Below are 15,451 nucleotides of genomic sequence, written 5' to 3'. Positions count from 1 at the left end.
GACAACGTAGAAAATAAAGTTATTGTGGAGAAGCTATTTTTATTTTGATGCACTGTGTATTTTTTCTACTCCAATTGCACTGTATAAAATCTTATTGATATTGAGAAGGTTCTGCCCAGTTCTGCCAATACCCTTTAATTCAGGTCTAGAAATTTTATTAAAAAAAAATTAATAGAGCCCCTGGTGACACTTTACTTGAAAATAGCAATTTTTAATGCAGGTTGGTGTAGATATTATTTTTGTGATTGAAAGTGGATACAAATTAAGATGCTTTTCTCAGTTTTTATTCTATACAAGATTGCGCATTGATTTTTATTTTGCCGATCGTTTAATTAAGGGAACAAAACCCCTCTGAGTGCTAATAAGTCGTTGATTCCTGTGATGGTTTTGTTTCCCATTTGCAACTGCATCAAGACAATGGTGATCGCGATTCCAGTCGACGTTAACTGGAACGAATAAACACAATTGCTTAACAATTTACTTGCAAGAGATACAAATACGGGTTTACTCACTGTTGTCATCAAACTCCGGTCTATCTTCATATAGCCATCTAGGTTAAGTGGCGGAGAAATTTCAATCAAGTGCAACAGAAACTTATTGATCTGCAAACAACACCGAGATAAAGTAGATGAATGCATAAATATTGCACGCGCCCTCTCACCATGCGCACCGTTGATTGGCTTGCCCTCAATTTCTTCGTCACGCCAATTGCCTCGACAAAATCTGTCTTTACCTGCCAAGAATAATAAAACATTACAAGAATAATATTTTGCTAAAGAAAAATAAATTTAAATTTTTTACCGGCCCTAAAAAGGGTCGCGTTTTTCAATCTAACAATGAATTTTAAAAATTATTCAACACATATATAAATTCAAATTGATTGCTTCTTTTCGCTTACTTTACATGAAAGCTGATGACTGGCTGAGCAAATTTCCGAAACCGTGAAAATACAAATAAATATAACACCCACAAGTGATGCAATCACACCCCAATGTAATGTTCTGATGGTTCTGAGAAGCATGTAACTCAGGTAGAGGGCTATTTCAAAGTTTACTAAGATGGATGATGCCAATCCAAGAGAGGAGCTTGAACCTTTAAAATTAATAATTTTCTTATTATTTTTAAAATGATGTATTAAAATTCTGTTTTAAAAAATTTTATTTTTTATTATTTTAAGTTTGAATTGTTACCAGATATTTTTAAGATAATATTCATATCAAGCCAAACTTCTCTAAAAGCCAGAACTACGTGGTCTAATTTTTCCGTGCTTTTCCCCTTCAAGTTCAAAACAAGCAGTTCCTGCTCTCAAACAAAATCATTGATAGAGATATTTTTTACTTATGAGAAAGTACTTTGTAGTCCTCGAGAACCCTGTGGGAGACTCTCCATGAGGCTTTGGAAGTGGCGTAATAAACTGAAAACATCATGCAACCGTAGAAACCACCCAAAGCTTGAATCACATCTAACGCTTCAGGTAGCTGGCCGCTTAACAAAGTGTTGCTGAGTGCCATCATGAGGCCCAACAAAACAGTGCAAAACATTGCTCCTCGGCACCAGTTTCGAATTCCCAGGTTAAAATCTACTCCCCTTACGGACAGTGCTTTGACTTTCCTCTGAAATTAATCATTCAAAAATACTCCATTTGAATACAAAGCTAAAAAATTTGAAACCTGAAGTTGAAACCAAAATTCCATCTGATGGGACACTCTCCTGTTTTGCAGCAAAACAACAATTGGCAGTACCATTGGAGCAAAAATGTTGAAACTGAATACGATTCCATTCAGTTTGTTTCCCTCGTCCATACGAACAAAGTTCTAAATCCATAAAAAAAAAGCATTTAAGATAAATATTTACTAGAAAAATTATCAAACATCGCTGCATTTGATGGCGATTTTTATGACGAAGTAGTATTGGAGACAGAGAGCCGCAAACGAATACAAGGTTGACCATGCAAAAATTTTGGTCCTCACTTTGTACGTCCTTGCCTCTTTGTCGTACTCCTCATGGAATCGTAAACCACCGACGGCGTTGTAAAGGTGCAGAATGGGTGAGAGTTCGTAGAAGAACGCATTTAGGGCCATATTTTGCGGGCGCGAATATGATACGCGAACGAAACCAACTGGGAGCTCTCACTCTGCTGATGGGGATTAAGTTAGCAAACTATTAGATTGATTGCTGCTGCTTGTGTTGCCCCAAGTCAGCAGACGCGGTATTGCGATCCATCACTTTAATGCGCGCCCGCCGCGATGGCATAAATCATGAGCAGGCCGAATTGGGACAATCGCGTGTTCTACACTATGCACTCTGTCTAAGGAGGTGTTGTGCTCTTGACAGCTCTTTGTGTTGCAACATCTTGGGCTCAGCTGCAAAAGATGGCACTTTGAAAAATAACCTAAGTACACGCTGCTCTAAAACTGTCGTAAAAAGGTCACGGACATGAGAAACAAATTGGAAGACAAATATCAATACTTAATTACTTCAATGATTTTAATAATGTAGAAGGTTGCCCTCTTTGATAAAATTTAAATATTATTAATCTGTCAGTGTTAATTAATTTTTTTAGCGTTTTATAAATGTTTATGCTAGAAAAGAAATTAAAATTCCATTAAAATTATCTTCTTTTGTTTTCATATTTTTTTTTAAACTGTGCAAGTCATGAATTTTAAATATATTTAAAATTAGCTTCGTTACACAAATCAATAAGTTAATAAGTGTATGATATAAATTTTGTATATATACAACCAATAATTTAGATCAAGAAATAATAAAAATAATTAATTGAAAAAACAACATCAAGGACTAAGCGTACTTTAATCTCAATTTATATTTAAATTGTCATTTTAAAACCACCGCCCTAGATTTAATAGGTTAATTACTTAAATTTCAATCATTTAAATGAAAAGATTGTTCTTGTTTTGCTGTGTTAGACATATTTAAAATTTTAGTATAAATTGTAATGTAGTCATTATCACGAGTAATACTTATAATTTTACTAGTATATAATATAAATTAATATAAATTGAAACATTTCTTTGGATCAAGAGGACACTGCACATTCTGTCATGTGTCTTCTTTCCTTTGTTTTTATTAAAAGCGACAGAGCTGTAGGAGAAAAAAGCAGGCAGAGTGGAATTTTTCATTATCGCCACGCGGCCACTTCTTGCGTCCTTGGAGAAAACGTCATCTTGTATTCTGGGGAGCGAATTTCTCAACCAAGACGACGTACATTCGCAGAACAAAAAAAAAAACAGTGCATCTTTCGCGGCAAGTGAGTCAGTCGAGTATCGCTTCTTCTTGCGTTTGGCAATCTTGGCCGAGTCGAAAGGTCACTCGCAGTGACCTAGGCTCGGGGAGAGAGAGGTCGGATTCGGCGACGCGAAGCGAGAGTCAAACGTGGGCCTCCGCTTTTCGCATATAGCCCGAAATGCCGGTGTGTTTGTGTGCCAGAAATTCCTACAGCGGGGAGTGAGGGAATGGCGAATGTGTGTGTTTAACTTGGACGGAGGGCCAGGGGAATTTTGTTCAAGTGGCGGTGCGAGGGACGGGAGGAGACGGCCCGAGTCTTCTCGAACTCCGGTGGCCGACGGAGCTAGGTGTCGCGGGCCGACGTTTTGACCTCTTATAATTAGAAAGTGATGGTGCGCCCATTAATTAGAGAAATGTGACACAAAAGTGCGATAACTCTCGGTGTGTGTATGTGTGTGTGAAGTGCACGCATGAAAACTTTGACGTTCGAGTTTGTCGCTTCTGAATTTGTGCGCCGGCTTTTAAGTAGGTAGACCGACCAACCCACCCAGTTCTTCTTCTTCACACACCGGCTAGCTGCCTTTGATTTTTCATCTTTTTTCGCTCGGTGCGTCGTGAAAAGCGAGCTCTTGTTGGCAGCCGTTCAAAATTTGTAATTTAAATCAGTTCTTAATTTATCTCTCACAAGCTCGCATTCTAACAAGTCGCCTGCGAGTCTCTTTTTCCCGACGCTCGCTCTGGAAGCGGCGAGCGAGATTTTCACAATGATTAATTAGCGCCTAATTATAATTAAACTCGCAAAAGGGCCACGCTGCCTCCCCCAACGAGCTCTTGGTGGATTTCGCACCGCTGCAATAGCACGGAATTTCAATTTTTGGCTTCTTTCATTAAGAAAACTGCTCTCATTTGGTTACAGTTTTCATTTTTTCCCTAATTACTTTTCATCTTTTTTGGAATTGGATTTGTTTCCTATTTTAAAAGAACAAACACAATTATCAAAACTAACGTATAGTGGATATTGCCTGCCATTTAGAAATCTTCTTACGGTAAATAAAATTTAATAAATTTGTAACAGTGTCTGAAAATATTAAATACGCACAGAATATCACTTCAATTAAGAGATTTTTCCCATTTGGTGCTTATTAAATTCCAACAGGAAGAAAAGTAATTTGAATCAAATTAAAAGCGTGTTGTTATGAATTTAAGAAGGAAAAAACTTTCAGAATGAAAAATTAATTTACGCAAGCTGAAAGGATTCATGTTTCTTAAAGTGCGTAATTAATCATCGCAGAGAGAACGAGGGAAGCCCGTCAAAAAGCTTCCAGAGGATGCTGAATAATGTTACCATCAAAAGTGCGCAGCTCGTTCTGGATTTTTTATCTCCATAATTTCCACTCCTCATCCTCTCTTTCTCTAATTGTTAACGAGCGAACGCACCCCTTTGGCTCGCGGACGCAATTAATTGCCAGGGAGATATTTAACCTAGTTTCTTTCCTCTCTTTGTTTTCAGACAAGTGATGAGAAGCACGGATTACACGTGACAACGCGAGGGGGCTCGGTTTCCCCCCTCACCACCCCCGTCCCCTGAAAGACTTTTCAACACTTGCCCCCGAGTTTCCAATTTAATTTCGTTTAAGGTAAGCATAAAAATTAAATTATTGGTTAATAGAGGATGAAATTGCACACTATGCAACACGCTGAGCTCCAATGTTAAGCGTGCTGCATAATTGTGGAAATTTCAGGCGATGCCCTGCTACTGTTTTGCTTGTAAATATTAATTATAAGTGCTCATGTTTTCATCAGAATATTTACTACCACACTCTGTATGGGAAAAAAGTACTAGTTTGCTATTTCACCAGCGTAGGCGGAAGCACTAATTGCATGTGTCTGAGTTAAATGCAGAGAATAACTGAATTAAATATTCACGCAAGAGAGACACAGGAAAAAATTAAGCTAAATTAAATTTCATGGTCGGTGCTGTGTTTTTTCTTCACAAAATATAGCAACTCGTTTAATGTTCTTTCAACTCTAAGAGAAAAATGTGCTGCTAAAATGGATAAACAGGTTAAAAGTCTTTGCTCAAAAGGCTGATTTTTCTCTGATAATCTGATTTTCGTCCCGTATTAAATTTTCTCTGCGAAGCCGGTGAACTCAATGCAATCGTGCTTTGAACTGCAATTCTAATTAAACGACTCTTCAAAGTGAAACGTGTGTTTAACTTTAAGAGCGGTTCGAGTGAATCAGACTTTGCTTAGGCGCAGACGGCAGACTTTTCGCGATGTGGTTGTGTATTTGCGTCCAAGAGGGAGCCGTTCGCAAATAATGTAATTTTGACCTCATTCGCCCACGACGCCGCCTTGTGTTAGTTGTTGAAAGATCAACTAGCTCAATGGTGTATAAATTTATATATATAGTTCTAAAGTCTTTTGAGTGCACAAACAAGACAAGGCATTGAGAGACAAGTTCCAATTTGCAACGAGTTTTGTCTGAACTAAATGAGTGGGCATTTCTATTCCTTGAACAAACGGATTGTTCAAGAATGCTTTGTCAAATTTAACAGGGAAATTTTCAGTCCAGGGGCAATTCTTAAAATTTGAAAATTTTTAAAATGTAAAAAAAAAAAATGACGGATTTCTTTTAAACAATTTGATCATAGAAAATTTGCAAAATAGTTATACAAATTGAAATTAAGTTTTCCAAGCATAATTTTTTAATCAAATATAGTCTGAAACTTTCTGTATCGTGTAAATCATTTCATATCTAACAGTTATAGCATAACTGTCACGAAATTCCAAATTATTTCATTTGGTAGGAAAGTGTGGGAAATAAATTTCAAGATTTACGCAAATTGTGCTGTGCTCATTGATGCATTTTGCAAAATTTGCATTTTCTTCATTTCTTCGGCCTCTTTAAGATTTAATGAGATCATTAAGAAGTAAAAAAAAAACATCTGGTGAAGAAATTAAATGAGGGCGAGCGGAAGACGAGGAAAATTAGGGGCTCTTGCAGCCGCGCTTCAGCATTTCTCTCTTTCTCTCGGAAGCACGCGGGCGGTTCCAAGTGCGCGTCGGCAAGCAAGGGTTAACTGTTGCAACGGCTGAATGCGAAGGCCAGAAATAGCGCGGCGTGATCGTCATCTCATCCACTGGCTCGCGGCCGCATAAACCAACACGCGAGTCACACGCACACTGTGCGCCGAGTACATTATACTGCGCGCCGCTTTTGCGGAAAACAACGACCCTGGTCGGTCGGCCGACGTAAATTTCGTTATTGAGGAATAACAATGCAGCAGCAGCACCACTATTATCACTGCTCGCCCCGGCAGCGCCAGTCGAGACTTACACGCGTGTACGTTTAAGCGCGGGATTTATATTTACACATTGAGTGGAATTGAAACTCGCCCGGTGCGGCCTAGTGTACGAAACAGGAAATACACTCGCCGAGCAACGCTTTGCTCTCTCCGAGCGAACCCTTTCGAGACACGCTGTGTGTTAGGTGCCCACCCATGTCGCGGTGAAGAGACGCAGCCTGCAGACACCAAGTAAGTCGATTTTGCTTTTTGTCACCCGCGCCACTCACGCCCGACTATTCAGTTAAAAGACAAAAGGCCAACATTGATTGGGAATTCTTTTTAATTTTTCTTTTGATATTAATTTACAAAAACTAAACAAATTAATGAGCAGTGATTATTCCCAAAAAAAAAAAAAAAATTGTATGCAAAGTTTTCAAAACATTTTTTAATTGTATTCTGTATTCTACACCAAAAAGGAAAGATCAAAAATATGTACAAAAAAAAGAAATTATTTGTAGTTTTTTTCCAATATTAATAAGGTTTGTTTTTAGATAAATCTGTATTTTTTTAAATATATATTTAAATTATTGTTAATTTTTTAATATATTTAAATATTTTGCATAAATCTGTTTATACTTGATTTGAATTTAAAAAATTAATTCCAACGCTCATTTTATTAAAAAAATCTTTTTTAACAATATATTATGTTGGTATGGCTAATTTGGTTTATTGTAAATTCAAATTAACTACAAGATGCGTTGATGTTTGCTTAAAATTATTTGTTCAAAGAATATGGTAATGTGGATATTAAAAATGAAAAATTGCAATTATACATCTATTTAAATATTGAAATTAGACAAAAATTTAATTTAGTTAAGAGTTAATTAAGATCACAACTTCAATATATCTAACCGGAATGCAATTATCAATTCATTTATTTTTCTCCAAACAAGTCAGTACGATAAAAAGTGAATTAATTGGAAGAAAAATAGGCGCACAGTGCCCAAAATTCATGTGTCAACTTTCAACCTTTTAAATAACTTTTAAGGGAATAAATAATTTATATTGTCATATAATTTTAAGTTACAGTTTCAGTTTCTATATTTCCTCAAAAATTTAAGAAATTTTAAAGAGCAACTCATTAAATAATGACAATATTGTCATCTTTTCTCATCGTTTAAATTTTTAAGGCAGGAATATTTTCTCAAACTTTCTTCATTTTAAAACAAATTTCAAGTTCCCTGATACAGAAGAAATCAGAAATTGGGTTTAAGAAATGTTTATCAGAAATTTATGCAACGCTAAATAATTTCAAGTCACGTTTGAACATATTTAACATTTCGCCCGCAAACTTGTTCTTTCCGCCCTGTTAAATTGCCCCTGAATATAAAATGCGCTGAATCACGTTCGCCGCTTGACTGTGTGCATATGGCGAAGAAATGTTTAAACTCCGCTTTCATCAAAACTCGATTGGAAATCAAAAGTTGCTCCGTCATCACCGCGGTTGGCGCGCGCGTGTTTGTGCAGTGATTTCTAAAATATTCCGCGCGGTGATTCAGTGAAAAATCATTTCTGCGCGCGAACGCGCTTCGAGCATCATCTGACTTGGTGATGATGTGGAGGATAATTTTATTGGCACACGCTCCGTGTGCGCCGTGCATGCACACTCACACACGATCTAAATGCAGCCTTTTTCCAACTGGCGAGTCTATTTTTGGCCGCGACGACTCGGCTCTCTCACAGCATTTTCAACTTTTTCAACAGCTGTGTCCGAAAGATTCCGGCTCGAAAAAGCAACGGAAAAAACTCACGCGTCACGGACGGCCGCTTTTGTCAATAAAATGGATGGCTTTTATTTATTTACACGTTTTTTGCATTAGGAGCGGTGACGAAAAAATATTTTCCGATGCCAAAAAGACGACGGCAAAATCCATTAATTTAATTTTTTCTGTTAAAAGTCTATAACCAAAAATCTGATGTTGAAAATTTTCTCAGCTGCGGTGTGAAAAGTTTTCACTCTCGGTGGGGCTGCGGATTATAAACAATTAACCATCTCGTTGGCAAAAGTTTGTCTGCTTGCGATATCTCTGAAGGATTGTTGCTAACTGTAAGTTTCTCTCTGTTTGCGTCTGCGTGCTTATTGAATTAATCTTTCATTGGACAAATACGCGGCGGAGAGGAACTCCCTCTTTGTTTGTGATTCCTTTTTGCCCAACGAGGAGGCTTTTAACTGCGCTCCCAATTAGCCTAATTAATATTGTCAGTCAAGTATGTTGTCATAAATGTTATCCACACGACGGTATTGTACGCATAACTGCGATTGCGTTTGCTAATGAAATAAAGGAATAACGCAATACGATGATATGCAAGCACAGAAGTTAACATCAATATCACAAAGGAATGATTTGTACTGCTCGCACAAAAACATTCACATAAATTATAAACTTTTTATAGACAGAATTTATGCAATAAAATTTAGATCATACGAAAATTCAGAAAAATATAGAGGGTAGCAATTTGAATGTAAAGTCGGCTTTTCCATGATGAGTTTTTTCAGTATAAATTAAAAGCTTTTGCAGTTTTAATAAACCCATTTGAATTTGAAGTTTTGGCGGGGAAAACCTGAAGATATAATTATACATATTTTTTTTTAAGTTCCATTAAAGGATTTGAGGTCCAGTTAGCAAGAGTAATGTGGGGTAATCCCGGTAAAAAGGGTTAGAGGGCGTTTTCATTTCCAACGGTGGGAATTATCCCTTGGACGGCTTGGACGTGCGTCCCAGTCAGGCGCTAGTGACCATCAGACTGGGCTCTCCCTTGAGAAATATATGTGTCGGAAAAATGGGGAAATTAATTTTCCGCTAGACGTGTCCACGAAACCAGAATAATTTGCACCGCGCTCCGTGTTGTATAACTCGCGCTGCCGGCTTTTTCGCAATGACAAACACGTCCTGCTACACAATGGACAGCAACAACGGCTACTCCTGCAGTACGTTTTATCCTGATTGAATTACTCGAGAGGATTACGGCCCAGAACTGCAACGAGCCGTAAATCGCGCGAGCCGCTCTCGCCAATCAACCGCAAATCAAACGCTGCTAAATATCACAGACTTTGATTTGCTAATGGAAAAGTTTAGCTCTTGCCAATCTCGGGAATAAAATCTTGCATTTTATGAACGTCGGACTATTTTTTCCTACGAGCCAGAGAGTGGGTATGAAATAGGCATAAATCGTGGATTTTTATGAAATTTGAGCTGCTGCCAAGAATGACTAAAATAAACTATTTCGTGCAACGTCCGACTACATACCTGAATAGGCAAAATTTAAAAAAAAAATTTTAACAATATAATCATTTTAAATTAACAAGTTTAAATTTAAATGCTTTCTTTAATAACTGTTATCAAAACTTGCAGTGATATAATATTTTAATGTAATAAAAAAAGTGTCTATTGACACAAAATTTCCGTTTCTTATTAGTTGACTTTATTGATATCTGATTTATAATTACGAACAATCCAAGGATTATTATAAAGGGGAAATTTTGCCGGGACAACTAACAATATTCAATTTAGTGACAAACTCTGTTGGGAGCAATGAGGGTCTCCCATAAATAGAAACAGTAGTTGAAATTAATTTAATATGTTTCAATCACTGCGTATTTCTAGTGCTCTCTCAATAGAAGATGAGAATCGCAAGCAGTGCATTGTTATTGCAGCCTTGAGCTATTTGTCCTTTAAAACCGCATCGAGTGCAATTAATTGCGCGCTTGGGTCGCGAGAGCGACGCAAAACAGAGGTCAAATAACTAATTAAACTGATAGCTGGTGGATATTAAGAAAAAGAGACCTCTGCGGGTCGTGCTGAGGAGGAGTTGAAATTAATTTGCATTCTGCATTTTGAGACCTTGTTGGCTTCCATGTGTCGCCGCTTCCGAGATGAGCCTTTTTCCTTTTTATTTTCTTTGCAACCTTGTTGGACTTGTTTTATGTATGCGGCGTTGGGGAACGGAGTGGAGTAAAAAAGCGGTCGACCCACTTACCTGGTTTCCAATTCTGTATTTATGGGCTGGCGAAAACACCCAAGTTCTCATGGTCGAAAAAGAGACGCGCGTCAGACACTCGGGCTTTATGGGGTAAACACCCACGACGAGGCAATCGTCGGATACTATTTCGGCCAGTTGGATGATTCTCAAAAGACCTAGAAGAAAGTGGATCAAAACACTTCTATGATACAATACTATTGAAGGATGCATTTAAACTCTGATTTGAAACCTAAAGAAATAAGGTTTTTTAAATAAATTATTGTAGTTTATTTACAATAATTTTTTAATTTCTTTGAGAATAATAGGTTAAAATTTACAAATGTTAAAAATCCGGTGAACACCACATATTCTGTGATTATATTTCTCTTTATTTTTAAATACAAACAAACGCTTCTGTTGGATAATTGATCAAGTCTCATTACTTTGTAACATTAAATAATTGAGCATGATTTACACATATAATTACATAGACAGTGTATAAAACTTAAAACATCTTAAATTTAACTAATTCACATCCATGATCGTTTACAAATAAATTAGCTATTTACAATTAAATTATTTTAGCTCATTTATTTGTTCTAATGTATAATATTATATACAACGTTAAATTTTAATCCCTTGAAGGATTCCAGAATATTTGTTTTTAAGGATGTAAACAATATTAATATTTATTTTAATTGAATGAAAAAGTAGTGACAATTTTTGTGCACTCAGTGGAAATCAGTAGAAATGTTTATAGTAATTTCTCAGAACAAGTACTGTAGGAATAAGTAAACGGTGCAGAACGAAAGTAATTTTAAAAAATGACATATCAGAATTTAATTATTTCACTTTACTGCGCCTTCGTACATTCAGTCACAAGGTTGATACTTGGAAAATATCAAACGTACGTTTACATACACCTCACGCTACCAGCGAAGCGAAGAAAATAATATCTTTTCTCAGGCGAATGTAATTAAATTGCTTCCTGGAGAAGCAAAAAGGCACTGAGCACTTGCATGCTGCTCTTGAGTGCAAATTGAAAATCTCTCTGGCGTAACGGATAGCAAAATGAGAAAGAGATCAAACGTCGCTGTTCGCCAGTATCTTTTCACGGCAAATTAATGCTGAAAGGTCTTTAATTGCACGTGAACCGTCGTATCTCGCCGGCCGTTCTCAATATCCATGCGACTCTCGGGACGGACCGCGTTACGGCAGGACAGAAATCCCACTCAAACTTGAAACTCTGACAGAATCAACACAGCAATCTGGGTCGGCAGTCCTATTAACCGGCAAGGGAAAAAGCAGATGGAGTTTGAAAATAGACGCAAAACGTAAACTAAAAAAGCAGAGTCGTCAATAGTGTGAAAGCGTCGATTTCACAAAGCAATATATGGAAGTGTGAACTCACGCAAAATGGAACGCAGCTTTTGATGTTACGCAAGGTCTGTTTGGGCGGCGGAATTTCAGGCTCCAATGATGCCGGTGCCAAATGTTGGTGCATATACACATCTTTCCATACCAATGAATTCCAGCGAAACCGTTCGAGTTGCGAACGATTGAGTTGTCAATTTGGCAACTGGAGCTGTGTAATTGTCCTCTCACAAAGGCTCAATTTTGCAGTGTTTGAAAAAAATTGGCGATTGCAGAGAATACCATTCAGGCAGATTTGCACGCATGCCAAACTGGCAACGGGCTTTGTGTAGGGCATGAAATATTTTAATCGTCAATATGAGTACCCTTAAAAATTGATAATTTTTCTTTTATTTCTTGCGTTTTGCAAATTAAATTAAATTTAATATTTCATCATTCCTTCTATTTTACGAAAGCAAAATTAAATTAAACAATATCCTCAAAATATATATTTTGGTTGATTTTATGAAATGTCTAATTTTAATTTTTGCAAAGTCTTTTTTGTAATATAAATTCATTAATTATCTTGAATAAAAAATTTTAATTGATTAAAATTTAAGTATCCAGCATGAACGTAAATTAATATTATATAGGTTTTGAAACACAACATTAGTTGGCAAGGTAAATCAGTTTTAATTACAAAATTGATTAAAACAGAGTTCATAAAAAAATTACAGAGATTTAAAAAAAAAACAGACAGTTAGAGAAGTCTAAAAAAAATTATATTACTATTAATAATTATTACATAAAACATAAATATATTAGATTGTTATGTAATTATTCAGTTCTAAGTTCTAAAGCAGCAATAAGAATTTAATCAGTGGATAGAAATTGAAAAGTCGTAATCTTATTATTTTATCTTCCAAGCCTATACACTCAGCCAAATATTTATTCGCCAATAGAGCAGAAAATTGGTGCATTTTCTCGAGGAATGCAATTAGTCGCAGAGATGACGACGGAGTCACGCACAATCTGCGCAGCACCACAGAAATTCGGCAAGAGATGAAACGGGTGCAAACGTTTGCGACACATAAAGGGTTGAGCGCAGTCAAGCGAGTGCGGCTTAAAGAGAGTAAGCCGCAAACATCGCCTGCTGAAAAAGTTTTCCCCTGCGAAAGGACCACCTAGTTAGTCAACCGCCGAAAGTTTGCTGGTTATTTGCACGGATTAGGCGCGGCAAAAGTGTGTCGATTTAAGGTCGGCTCTGTTTTAATGCAGAAACGTGACGTCATTTCGCACGCGTCAAAATCGATTCGCTGCGACGGTGATCGGCACAAAACTGCAGGTTATAACTAATTAATCTTTTAATCTGCAGTGAGGGAGGTTGATACAGAGGAGAGGGAATTATTCTTTCATTTGATTGATGAGAGCCAAATTTGGGTAGCGGCCATTATTAAATTTGCTCAGCCGTCGCATTTACTTTTGTGCGCCGAGGTGCGGCTGCCGCGTGTGTTTCCATTAAAAATGTAATTCATCATCCCCAGGCGCGGCTGCTGGAGGCGAAAAGCCGTGCAAAATAATTAGCTCTTTTTGAGTTTTGACCTGGCAGCCCAAGAAAAAGCATAGAAAATTTTCTTTGCTTGGCAGCAGTGACAAGTCGCGCTGTGATTAGACAACGCTGGATGACGATGATTTATGAATTTGTAAACAGCGCCAGTTATTAGAATATAAAATTGATATTAAATTTTTGAAAAGTGGCCAAAATTTAGTTTTAAAGTTGGTTAAAAAGGTTGCCCTGCATCAAATCCAAATCTTTGAAAATAAAAAAAAAACATCATAGAATGGAAAATACAAAGATAGATGAAAAAGCAGCGAAAAGAAGGATTGCCAGAGTATCAGAAATAAAAGTTTGAAGTAGAAAATAGCATAATGAGCAAATATATGCAATATGCATTAAATTTAATATAATGTTTTGTTTGCAATTGAACTGGCACTGGCAGTGCAAAAAGGCTAAACATTAATAAAATGATTAAAATTATCATGATCACATTCTTTTTCAAGAGTGGTGTGTTCTAATATATTTTTTCTTATTATTAATTTTTCATGTTATACAGAGGAAATTTAAAAGAAATTAATAATTTCTTCAAATTATGACGAGAGTTTAAATTATAAAAAAGGGAAACAGTAATTTATGGACTTCTCATGTGTATTTATTCCAGATGACTTACATCACTATCATAAAAAAAACAGCAATTATTTCTAATTTGAGAACAATTACTCTGGGATTTGAAACCCATTGCGGCATTCCCCAGAACCAGGAAAAACCTGCATCACTTTTGCTTTTACAGGAAATCCATACCTCATCAAGTGACAAGGAAATGTTTTTTTTTTTCACTTTATATTAAAAAAAATACGCAAAATAATTTGTTTTTGTATTTGAGTAGCTACATATTTCTTTAATTCTAACAAAATGAATTTCATTCAAAATAACAAACCCATCTAAAATAATTACTTTCTACATTAATTTAGAACAAAATATCCTTTCTGCAAAAAGAAATACATTAATTTGGAGCAGGCACTCATTTCACATGCATACGCAGGCACTCGGCACAAATTAATTCCGAAAATGAGGCAGCGCGCAAATTAAAACTCCTCCCAGCACGTTCCGTTCCAATTCCTCCCCCTTTAATTTAAAAATTGCTGTTCTTTTGTGACGCTCCACCGATTTTATTTTTACCAGAGAGAATCACAAGCGCATTTCGGCTGCCGGAAATAATGAAAAACGAAATGGCCACGCGCACAATTAACGTTTTGGACTTTAGGCCAGAGTTTATTATCATATCGTTTGCTGGCAACCAACGCCCCTTCCACAGTGCTATCGCAAAAACAAGCCATTTAACCATATTTGCATTGCAGAATAATTAAACGCGAAATAACATTGCTTGGATCGGCGAGGGCTTTAATTGCCTCGGCAGCGGCCATTTGCAGGGCCATTTATTAATTGGTGTATATCTCAATGGCAGGCCAAAACGAAAACCGAGGTGGACCGTCTGTATGTGGCATGCATTTTGTTTCAAATTTATGCCAAACGACAAAAAACAATCGCATGTGCTGATTTGGCGTGCAAATTTTTTGCCGACCGTTATTTTCGACTCGGTCCTGTTTTTGCTCACGGCCTTGTTTGTTGTTGCCTGGACAATTAGTCGACGTGCGCTTGACACTTTGCTTAAAATTGGTTCGTTTTTTGCCCCACATCACGACCATGTAATTTTATTTGCCGTGAAAATCGAGGCACAATAAATAAATAAAACCTGGCAAACTTCACCTCAAAATCATTTACTTTTTTATTTTATTTTGTTTTTTTTACTTTGACTGCTTGTTGACGTAACTTTATCAAATTCATCACCACCAAAGTTTCGGTCAAAGGGAAAGAAATTTGCAGATATATAAATTTGAATTTTGTATAAAATATTAAAACAAATTAACAGTAATTATTCTGCAGGGGAGCTACCTTTATTTATTTACTTATTTTTACCTAGA

General features: G+C 36.6%; 3 protein-coding genes across 6 annotated transcripts in view; 1 reads left to right on the top strand and 2 right to left on the bottom strand.

The window, feature by feature from the left end:
* Positions 1-285: 285 nt before the first annotated feature.
* On the bottom strand, positions 286-4,817 carry LOC132197185 (uncharacterized). The gene is made up of 4 exons (XM_059620297.1): positions 4,592-4,817; positions 662-733; positions 513-602; positions 286-446 (listed from the first exon to the last, which is right to left on the bottom strand). The coding sequence occupies exons 1-4, from the start codon at positions 4,646-4,648 to the stop codon at positions 333-335; spliced, it is 333 nt and encodes a 110-aa protein (XP_059476280.1). The 5' UTR covers positions 4,649-4,817; the 3' UTR covers positions 286-332.
* Positions 807-2,081, bottom strand: LOC132198272 (uncharacterized). The gene is made up of 5 exons (XM_059622208.1): positions 1,872-2,081; positions 1,671-1,814; positions 1,353-1,613; positions 1,249-1,299; positions 807-830 (listed from the first exon to the last, which is right to left on the bottom strand). The coding sequence occupies exons 1-5, from the start codon at positions 2,079-2,081 to the stop codon at positions 807-809; spliced, it is 690 nt and encodes a 229-aa protein (XP_059478191.1).
* Positions 3,549-15,451, top strand: part of LOC132197181 (RING finger protein nhl-1) — a 33,792-nt gene continuing 21,889 nt past the window's right edge. For 2 of the 4 annotated variants that reach the window (XM_059620288.1, XM_059620285.1), the window contains exons 1-2: positions 3,549-3,771; positions 4,757-4,883. The gene's annotated coding sequence lies outside the window, so the exon portion shown is untranslated. Of the gene's footprint in view, positions 3,772-4,756; positions 4,884-6,413; positions 6,788-15,451 lie in introns of those variants that run through there. The other 2 variants (XM_059620287.1, XM_059620286.1) reach the window with 2 other exon arrangements.

The sequence above is a fragment of the Neocloeon triangulifer genome, unplaced genomic scaffold, assembly GCF_031216515.1.
Source record: "Neocloeon triangulifer isolate White Clay Creek 2 clone unplaced genomic scaffold, ASM3121651v1 ptg000012l, whole genome shotgun sequence".
Classification (NCBI taxonomy): Eukaryota; Metazoa; Arthropoda; class Insecta; order Ephemeroptera; family Baetidae; genus Neocloeon; species Neocloeon triangulifer.
Note: the sequence above shows the minus strand (reverse complement) of the source record. Positions and strands in the feature narration are given on the sequence as shown.

Excerpts from the sequence above, each read along its gene's own strand:
- LOC132197185 (XM_059620297.1), bottom strand. The coding sequence starts at position 4,648 with ATGAGGAGTGGAAATTATGGAGATAAAAAATCCAGAACGAGCTGCGCA. Across the intron at positions 734-4,591 it reads CGAGCTGCGCACTTTTGATG|GTAAAGACAGATTTTGTCGA; the intron begins GTAACATTATTC and ends TATTCTTGGCAG. Across the intron at positions 447-512 it reads ACCGGAGTTTGATGACAACA|TTAACGTCGACTGGAATCGC; the intron begins GTGAGTAAACCC and ends TATTCGTTCCAG.
- LOC132198272 (XM_059622208.1), bottom strand. The coding sequence starts at position 2,081 with ATGGCCCTAAATGCGTTCTTCTACGAACTCTCACCCATTCTGCACCTT. Across the intron at positions 1,300-1,352 it reads GGGTTCTCGAGGACTACAAA|GAACTGCTTGTTTTGAACTT; the intron begins GTACTTTCTCAT and ends GTTTGAGAGCAG. Across the intron at positions 831-1,248 it reads GCACGGAAAAATTAGACCAC|ATTGAAAAACGCGACCCTTT; the intron begins GTAGTTCTGGCT and ends ATTCATTGTTAG.